This window comes from Sprattus sprattus, assembly GCF_963457725.1.
Source record: "Sprattus sprattus genome assembly, chromosome: 10".
NCBI lineage: Eukaryota > Metazoa > Chordata > Actinopteri > Clupeiformes > Clupeidae > Sprattus > Sprattus sprattus.
In genome coordinates, this window is record NC_137908.1 from 2206701 (window position 1) to 2217433 (window position 10733).

Below are 10733 nucleotides of genomic sequence, written 5' to 3' on the forward strand. Positions count from 1 at the left end.
CTGTGCTAACCAGCTGTGCTAACCTATCAGAACTCAGTGAATGACCTGCTGCGCGAACCAGCTGCGCTAACCAGCTGCGCTAACCTATCAGAACTCAGTCAATGACCTGCTGTGCTAACCAGCTGTGCTAACCTATCAGAACTCAGTGAATGACCTGCTGTGCTAACCTATCAGAACTCAGTGAATGACCTGCTGTGCTAACCAGCTGCGCTAACCGATCAGAACTCAGTGAATGACCTGCTGCGCTAACCAGCTGCGCTAACCTATCAGAACTCTGCCGGATCAGGACCGGATCTAGGCCAGTGTATGTCTGCTTTCTGTGCTGCCTGGCTGCTCTGAAACTAATTCTAACACCTGCTCTTTCTCCTCCTCCTCTCCCTTCCTCTCCTCCTGCTCCTCCTCTCCCTTCCTCTCCTCCTCCTCCTCTCCCTTTCTCTCTTACTTTCTATTTCCCCTTGCACTATCTGTTTATATCTCTTTCTCACGCTCTTGCGCTCTCTCTCTCTTTCTCTCTCTCGCTCTCTCTCTCCTTCTTAATGTATCGCTGTTGCTCTCTCTCTTGCTCTCCCTCTCTCCTACACTCTCTCTCTCTCTCTCTCTTTCCCTCTCTCTCTGTCCTTCTTAATTTCTCGCTGTTGCGCTCTCTCTTGCTCTCCCTCTCCTCCTGTCTCTGCTTCTCTCCATCTTTGGCTCACCCCCAGGATCATTGGTTGTTTCAGAGTCAGACCCCATCGAGGCGATCGCCCGCTACGACTACTCCGGCCGCACCAATCGCGAGCTGTCCTTCAAGAAGGGGGCGTCTCTTCTGCTCTACCGCCGAGCGTCTGATGACTGGTGGGAGGGGCGTCACAATGGAGCCACGGGATTGGTTCCCCACCAGTACATCGCACTGCAGGACATGTAAGCGAAACTAGCACACATGCTAACAACACCACCAGTACATAGCACAGCAAGAAACATCAGCTAAACTAGCAGACATGCTAACAACACCACCAGTACATAGCACTGCAAGAAACATCAGCTAAACTAGCAGACATGCTAACAACACCACCAGTACATCGCACTGCAAGAAACATCAGCTAAACTAGCATACATGCTAACAACACCACCACCAGTACATACAGTAGCACTGCAAGAGACATCAGCTAAACTAGCAGACATGCTAACAACACCACCAGTACATACAGTAGCACTGCAAGAGATATCAACTAAACTAGCACACATGCTAACATCACCACCAGCAGGGACGTGCAAAGGAGTTCAAAGTCTGGGCACTGAAATTCTTAAGACAAGGCACCGCCCTAAAAACCTACCATAACATAACATAACATCACATTATATAACATTACAAACCATGACGTACACTCTGTGCAAGTACTAGGAGCATAATTTACACATAATAAACATATAATAAGCTAAGTAACCTTACTAAATATACAAGATAAATAAACAATACGCAGTGCTAAACATATAACAACCTATACAGCCTACATATATACATATAACATATAATACACATATAATAAACTATGCTAACCTATTGACTTTTACTAACCTACATTCAACCCAGTGAGGGAGTTACAGGTAGTGCAATTTTCCTGTAAGGGGGCTAAGGTTGCCCGGGCAACTGCCCTATTGCCTCCTCAAATGAAGTTGCCCCTTCAAAGGACATATATATTTATTTTTTAAATAGTATTACAGCTGCAGAACTTCTTGTAATCACGGAATATGTGCGCGGGGGGAGGGGGCGTGCCGGCGACGGTTACAAAAATGAAATTGTTGCCCCTTTTTTTCCAGGGCAGAGCAATGGCCCTTCCAAATTCCTGTGCACGTGCCTGACCACCAGTTCATAGCAGTGCAGGACATGTAAGCAAGAATAGCACACATGCTAACATCATCAGTGCATTGCACTGCAAGAGACATCAACTTAACTAGCACACATGCTAACATCACCAGTACATAGTGCTAGTGAAGACCTCCGTTTTTACTGGTAGATAACATGTATGTACAGTACCAGTCAAAAGTGTTTTCTTTACTTTTATTATTTTCTACATTGTAGATTAATAATGAATATATTTTAACTACGAAAGAACACATATGGAATGATGTACTAAACAAAAAAAGAATTATCTACCATGTAGAAAATAATAAAAGTAAAGAAAAAACCTCTTAAAAAAATGAGAAGGTGTGTCCAAACTTTTGACTGGTACTGAATGTTCGGGCTTGGGTTCATCTGTAACTTGATAGGTTTGTACGTTTTCTGTTGCTCTGTGAATGTGTGTTATCCTCTTCCTGATTTTGGTGTATATGTGTGTGTGTATAATCCTCTCACTGATTTTGGTATATGTGTGTGTGTGTGTGTATAATCCTCTTACAGATTTGGGTGTATATGTATGTGTGTGTGTGTAATCCTCTCACTTATTTTGGAGTATATGTATGTGTGTGTGTATAATCCTCTCACTGATGTGTGTGTCTATGTGTGTGTGTGTATAATCCTCTCACTGATTTTGGTGTATGTATGTGTGTGTGTGTGTATAATCCTCTCACTGATGTTGGTGTATATGTGTGTGTGTATAATCCTCTCGCTGATGTGTGTGTGTGTGTGTGTATGTATAATCCTCTCACTGATTTTGGTATGTGTGTGTGTGTGTGTGTAATCCTCTCACTGATGTGTGTGTATGCACTCTAGGCCTGATGGCTTCACTGGTAGAGGCAGTCCCAAAGCTGACCTGGAGGGCTCCCATGAGTCTGGCCTGCAGGGAGAGAAAGTGTCCACTAGAGGCAGCGCAAGCTCACCCACAGGAGGCCATGTGGCTGACATCTACCTGGCCAACCTCAACAAGTGAGTCTGCATGTGTAACCCACTAGTACACCAGTACACTCATTTTCTTATCTACTTTACCTTTTTTTAACACTTATTTGTCTCTGTTTTTCTAACTGCTCATTTGGAAATTAAATCACAAATGTGTATGAATTGTGTGCTGTATTTAAACTTGCTGTGTGTGTGTGTGTGTGTGTGTGTGTGTGTGTGTGTGTGTGTGTGTGTGTGTGTGTGGTGTGTGTGAGTGTGTGTGGCTCTCTCTGCCCTGGATATCATTTACTATTCCATGTGACATCCCAAAACCTGTTGGAGATTTATTTCTTTAAAATCAGTTTAGCAAACTCCCACTAACCTAGCCCCCTTCCCATCTTTCTATCCTTCTTTCTTTCTTTTCTTCTGTCTGTCTCTCTTTCTTTTCCTCTGTCTCTCTTTTTCTGTCTGTCTCTCTCCATTTCTCTCTCTCCCTCTCCCTCCTCCTCCTCTCTCTATCCCCCTCTTCTCCTCCTGTCTGTCTTTTTCTCTCTCTCTCTCTCTATCTCTCTCTTTCTCTCTGTCTCTCTCTATCTCTCTTTTTCTCTCTGTCTCTCTTTTTCTCTGTCTGTCTCTCTCGTAGGATGCGTAAGCAGTCCAGTGGGAGCATCCGAAGAGCCTTCCGGACCGCGGAGGGTCTGAGTGAGGTCTTGCCCCCGCCCTTGTCTCCGGGGGCAACCGGGGGGGGTATGCGTGCCACCTCCATGCCCGTGGCGGGCCTGGCGAAGGAGGGCGGCGCCGACAAGCGGCCGGTGAGCGCCCACGGCGTGCTGAACTCCTCCGTGACACGCCACTCCTCCCTCAAGACCAAGGTGGAGAGCCCGCAGATACGCAAGGCCACCACCGCGGGGCGCTCTAAGAGCTTCAGCAACCACCGGCCCTTTGACCCGGAGGTGTTCCAGGTGGAGCATAGCTCACAGGTGTGTATAACACTTACCCCACACACACACACACACACACACACACACACACACACACACACACACACTAATGTATTAAATACAATTAAATGGAAAAAACAAAGAATCTTGGGTTTCGTGTTTAACCTACATGACACAACAGACCGCACAAACACGCACACACACAAACACACACACACACACATACACACACACACACACACACACACACTAATGTATTAACTTCACACAGTACAATCAAATGGAAAAAAACAAAGAATCTTTAGGTTTCATGTTTAACCCACATGACACAACAGAACACACACACACACACACACACACACACACACACACACACACACATACACACTAATTTATTAACCCACTGATTTCAAGTCCTGATTGAAGGGTTGATTGAGAGGTTGATTGCAGAAAGGAGAAAAGTACTCAATCTTTCCTGAGAACTATTTCCCTGCCAGACACACACACACACACACACACACACACACACACACACACACACACACACACACAGAGGAGCCTCATCGACTTAGACTGGCCGAGCTCCAGCACTGTTCATCAGAGTCGCTTTTAAGCTTCTTTGGAAGTGTAATCACCATCCTCAGGGATAGAGAGAGAGAGAGAGAGAGAGAGAGAGAGAGAGAGAGATGGAGATGGAGAGAGAGAGAGAGAGAGAGAGAGAGATGGAGAGAGAGAAAGAGAAAAAGAGACCTCACACACAGTGTATCCTGCAGAAGTGTGTTTGCCAGATGGAGAAGACAGAAAGAGAACTGTTAGCATCGTTAGCACGGTTAGCATCGCTACTCTACGTACACACGGACGGCTCAGGTGACATGCTCGTAGCTGTTAGCATCGTTAAGCCAAATGCATACAGACGGCACAGGAGATAGATACACTGGTAGCTGTTAGCATTGTTACGCTACATGCACACGGACGGCACAGGAGATAGACACGCTGGTAGCTGTTAGCATCGTTACGCTACATGCACAACGACAGCTCAGGAGATAGACACACTGGTAGCTGTTAGCATCGCTACTCTACATGCACACAGACGGTACAGGAGATAGACACGCTCGTAGCATCGTTACGCTACATGCACACAGACGGTACAGGAGATAGACACGCTCGTAGCATCGCTACGCTACATGGACACAGACGGCACAGGAGATAGACACGCTCGTAGCTGTTAGCATCATTACGCTACATGCACACGGACGGCACAGGAGATAGACACGCTCGTAGCTGTTAGCATCGCTACTCTACATGCACACGGACGGCTCAGGTGATAGACACGTTCGTAGCTGTTAGCATTGTTACGCTACATGCACACGGACGGCACAGGAGATAGACACGCTGGTAGCTGTTAGCATCGCTACTCTACATGCACACAGACGGCACAGGAGAGGGAGATGCTCGTAGCTGGGGGCTTATGGAGGTTGCTGACTTGTGGTAGCTGGGTTATGGAACTGAACAAGACGGAAAAGCATTAGTTAGCTCTGCCTAAGCGAAGTCAATGACTGACAACATGTTGACTGACTTGCTTTCTCTCTCTTCCCTCCCTTCTTTATTACTCACTCTTTGTTTTTGTATCTCTCTCTCTCTGTCTCTCCATCTCTCTTTCTCCTCCCCCTCTCTCTCTCCATCCATCCATCCCTCTCTCTCTCCATCTCTCGCTCTCCCTCCATCGATCTTTCACTCTCCATCTTTATCTCTTTCTCTCTCTTTTACATCTCTCTCTCACTCCATCCCTCTCTCTCTTTCCCCCCCTTCTCTCTCTCTCTCTCCCTCCATCCATCTCTCTCTTTCCCCATCTCTCTCTCTCTCTTTCTCTCCCCCCTCTCTCTCTCATCCATCTCTCTCTCTCTCAATCTCCTCCCCTCTCTCTCTCTCTCCATCTCTCTCTCTCTCTCCCTCCATCGATCTTTCACTCTCCATCTTTATCTCTTTCTCTCTCTTTTACATCTCTCTCTCACTCCATCCCTCTCTCTCTTTCCCCCCCTTCTCTCTCTCTCTCTCCCTCCATCCATCTCTCTCTTTCCCCATCTCTCTCTCTCTCTTTCTCTCCCCCCTCTCTCTCTCATCCATCTCTCTCTCTCTCAATCTCCTCCCCTCTCTCTCTCTCTCCATCTCTCTCTCTCTCCCCCCCCTTCTCTCTCTCTCCCTCCATCCATCTCTATCTCTCTCTCTCTCTCAATCTCCCCCCCCCCTCTCTCTCCCTCCATCCATCCCTCTCTCAGGACATCGAGGCCACCATGAACACGGCTCTGAGCGAGCTCCGGGAGCTGGAGAGGCAGAGCTCGGTGAAGCACGCCGGCCACGCCCCCGACGTCGTCCTGGATACGCTGGAGCAGCTCAAGTCCGGGGGCGTGGCCGGAGGCGGGGTCTCGGAGCCGTCCAGCCCCCTGCACTCCCGTCTGCTGCGCGAGGCCGACGCCCCCCAGCACCCTCTCCAGCGCAGTGCCAGCTCCGCCTCCGACATGCCCAGCACCTTCCGCCCGGGCAAGGGTGCCAGCCCCAAGAGCCCGCTGCTGGCCTCCTGCTCCTCCCCCACCTCCTCCTCCTCCTCCATGAGCCTCTCCTCCTCCTCCTTCAGGGAGATCCGCCCCCCCGCCACCCGCCCAAAGCCCGTGGTGTTCCCCAAAACTGGGGGCTCGTCCGGGGGGAGCAGCGGGGGAGCCATGGGGTCCCCCACCACCTCCATCCCCCCGACCCCTCCTCCTCCACCCCCTCCTGTGGACAAGTCCTGCCCGGCGTGAAACCCCCCCCCCCCCACACCCCCTATGACCTCTGACCCCCACCCACTGTCTTTCTTTAACACCTCGTGTGTGGAGCAGGACTCTAACTCTTACCCACTTATTTTTAGCCTTTTACTTCCAAAAGATTTTTTTAATGGCTTGATGATGATGATGATGATAATGATTATAACGAAGATGATGATGATGATTATAACGAAGAAGATGATGATGATGATTATTTTGTCGTGGAATGGGATCTTAGCAGAGTTCAGCATCACGGCTGTGAGTGTTTTGAGCGGGCGTGTGTGTGTGTGTGTGTGGCATTATGACCTCCATAGCTCACACACACACACCGCTGTGCCGTGCAACAGACCCCTAACAGGACAGGACACTCTGTGTGATGGGGTGATGATGAAAGGACCCCGATAACCTCTTCTTTTATTTCCTTTCTTAATTTACCGTTTTATAAATGTAGTTATATTTTAAAAATAATGGCCCAACAGACACACAACGGCTTCGCAAGGACATAAACTGTGAAAAAAAAACTGGTGGACAAGAATAGTCTGACATCGCTGCTCACAACAAGGAAACTGAATCAGCCAGCATCCAGAGAGAGAGAGAGAGAGAGAAAGAGAGAGAGAGGGAATGAGAACGAGGGATGAAGGATCAGACTGGAAGGTTTCAGCCCGAGCAGACAGATGTGAGATGTTTTATAAATATATATAAAGGCTGTATGTAGGGATTGCGGTGGAATGGCGGATTGAATTTGTGTATTTTTCTGCGGCCTGCATTGTTTTGGTGGCTTTTGATTGGTCGAGGACACACCAGGACGGCTTTTGATTGGTCGAGGACACACCAGGACGGCTTTTGATTGGTCGAGGACACCAGGATGACAGGACTCTCTCCACAAGGAAACCCTTACGGGGTAGCAGCTAACGGGACCGACTCCAGAACCAGATCCACACCATGCTGTGTGTGTGTGTGTGTGTGTGTGTGTGTGTGAGAGAGTGTGTGTGGTTCTCTCCGCCCTGGACATGTGCCGCCATCTCACGGACCTCCTCATGAAGAGTGAAGCTGGCAGAGCGGTCGGGTCGGGTCGGTTCTGTTCGGCTCCTCTGGGCGTGACCCACTGGACCCCGGAACCTCACCCCACTGTGCAGCATAGCAAGCCTGCTCCGGGACCGGGTTCTGCTGGGCCCGGCTGGGCTCAGACCCGGGCCCGGATCTGTTGGTTCTGGAGTCCGGTGCTGGTGTTTTGGACCCAAAGACACACCTACTGTAAGATAAGATAAGGACAGGCACCTGTAGCACCTCCTCCCACCTCCTCCCAGCTCCTCCTACTGCAATAAGAAATTCAGTTTTAATAAGACACAACACAGAGATGGACTAACACACACACGCACGCACTAACACACACACACACACACACTTTCTGTGTGTGACCATAAGCTTTCTGGAACCAGTTTATCTCTGCATGAGTCTTGAAGGCAAGTGTTGCAGTTCCTCTCCGCTACAGCATCAGCTGGAAAACACACACACACACACACACACACACACACACACACACACACACAGAGTTCCTCTCAGCTACAGCATCAATGGGAACGCATCATTCAGCTGCTATAGGCCAGCAGGCCTGTAGATACCCGCTGCAGAGATATTTCTAAACAGCAACTCTTCAACTCACACATCTCGGTGTAACTCTCAGTTACACACACTCACACTCACACACACTCTTCAAGTCAAACTCAAACATCTCTGTGTGATCCTGTGTACTGTCACTAACTTTCAATCACTCACACACACACACTCACTCTCACACACACTCTTCAAGTCAAACTCGCACATCTCTGTGTGATCCTGTGTCCTGTAACTAACTTTTAATCACTTACACACACACACTCACGCTCACACACACTCTTCAAGTCAAACTCACACATCTCTGTGTGATCCTGTGTCCTGTCACTAACTGTCATTTATTCATGTACAGTGATTTTCAAAAGAAAAGAATAGAAATGTTATATGAAGTATAACTGGAAATCCACAGATGAGGAATAATGTCTTATGAAAGTCATATCAGTCAACGCCAAGCTCTCCTGATGTGGAGGCACGACATGGCTACTGTCCTCTGGGGAAACAAAATGTCTGACTTCCTTCTTTACTCTACTTTAAAGATGATATCACAATAACTGTATGGTTGTACTGTGTGTGTGAGTGTATGTGTAGTATTTGTATGCGTGTGTGCATGCTGTTGTGGAACCTGTGTGGCACACTTCCATGTGTGCGTCAGTTTGCGTGTGTTTGTGTGTATGGTGACGCAGCACGAACATTGTATAATTCACAAAGGTAAGCTTGGCTGTGCAGTACTGCACCGCACCACAAGGGGAGCTGCACTGATTACCCCTCTCCTCGCTCTGACTGGACTCTTCACTTTCTCAGAGACGAGTCTCGGCCTATGACAGCACTTGGCCTTACACACACACACACACACACACACACCACCCTGAATGCCGCTCCTCCAACTCTTCCTCACACACACCTGACTGTTCCACTCAATACCGATCAGACTCCCTCTCTCATCCTCTCAGCCAGGGTCTCTCCACTCCTGAGCACAGCAGACACAATAACACCAGAGTGAGATGAATGACGTCTGTCCCTAAGTAATACATCTAGAGTGAGATCTGTCCCTAAGTAATACATCTAGAGTGAGATCTGTCCCTAAGTAAGACATCTAGAGTGAGATCCCTAAGTAATACATCTAGAGTGAGATCTGTCCCTAAGTAATACATCTAGAGTGAGATCTGTCCCTAAGTAATACATCTAGAGTGAGATCTGTCCCTAAGTAATACATCTAGAGTGAGATCTGTCCCTAAGTAATACATCTAGAGTGAGATCTGTCCCTAAGTAAGACATCTAGAGTGAGATCCCTAAGTAATACATCTAGAGTGAGATCCCTAAGTAATACATCTAGAGTGAGATCTGTCCCTAAGTAATACATCTAGAGTGAGATCTGTCCCTAAGTAATACATCTAGAGTGAGATCTGTCCCTAAGTAATACATCTAGAGTGAGATCTGTCCCTAAGTAAGACATCTAGAGTGAGATCTGTCCCTAAGTAATACATCTAGAGTGAGATCTGTCCCTAAGTAATACATCTAGAGTGAGATCTGTCCCTAAGTAATACATCTAGAGTGAGATCTGTCCCTAAGTAATACATCTAGAGTGAGATCCCTAAGTAATACATCTAGAGTGAGATCCCTAAGTAATACATCTAGAGTGAGATCTGTCCCTAAGTAATACATCTAGAGTGAGATCTGTCCCTAAGTAATACATCTAGAGTGAGATCTGTCCCTAAGTAATACATCTAGAGTGAGATCTGTCCCTAAGTAATACATCTAGAGTGAGATCTGTCCCTAAGTAATACATCTAGAGTGAGATCTGTCCCTAAGTAATACATCTAGAGTGAGATCTGTCCCTAAGTAATACATCTAGAGTGAGATCTGTCCCTAAGTAATACATCTAGAGTGAGATCCCTAAGTAATACATCTAGAGTGAGATCTGTCCCTAAGTAATACATCTAGAGTGAGATCTGTCCCTAAGTAATACATCTAGAGTGAGATCTGTCCCTAAGTAATACATCTAGAGTGAGATCTGTCCCTAAGTAATACATCTAGAGTGAGATCTGTCCCTAAGTAATACATCTAGAGTGAGATCTGTCCCTAAGTAATACATCTAGAGTGAGATCCCTAAGTAATACATCTAGAGTGAGATCTGTCCCTAAGTAATACATCTAGAGTGAGATCTGTCCCTAAGTAATACATCTAGAGTGAGATCTGTCCCTAAGTAATACATCTAGAGTGAGATCCCTAAGTAAGACATCTAGAGTGAGATCTGTCCCTAAGTAAGACATCTAGAGTGAGATCTGTCCCTAAGTAAGACATCTAGAGTGAGATCTGTCCCTAAGTAAGACATCTAGAGTGAGATCCCTAAGTAATACATCTAGAGTGAGATCTGTCCCTAAGTAATACATCTAGAGTGAGATCTGTCCCTAAGTAAGACATCTAGAGTGAGATCCCTAAGTAATACATCTAGAGTGAGATCTGTCCCTAAGTAATACATCTAGAGTGAGATCTGTCCCTAAGTAAGACATCTAGAGTGAGATCCCTAAGTAATACATCTAGAGTGAGATCTGTCCCTAAGTAATACATCTAGAGTGAGATCTGTCCCTA

The 10733-nt window shown here is 47.1% G+C and overlaps 1 protein-coding gene across 1 annotated transcript in view; it reads left to right on the forward strand.

Annotated features, from left to right (window-relative positions):
• The window catches only part of srgap2 (SLIT-ROBO Rho GTPase activating protein 2), a gene marked incomplete at both ends in the record, with an annotated part of 40591 nt that extends 34064 nt beyond the window's left edge, over positions 1 to 6527 (forward strand). The window contains 5 exons of the mRNA XM_080846700.1: positions 702 to 900; positions 1798 to 1866; positions 2690 to 2842; positions 3435 to 3771; positions 6009 to 6527. Coding sequence (XP_080702826.1) covers positions 702 to 900; positions 1798 to 1866; positions 2690 to 2842; positions 3435 to 3771; positions 6009 to 6527 — 1277 coding nt within the window. The remainder of the gene's footprint in view (positions 1 to 701; positions 901 to 1797; positions 1867 to 2689; positions 2843 to 3434; positions 3772 to 6008) is intronic.
• Positions 6528 to 10733: the final 4206 nt, after the last annotated feature.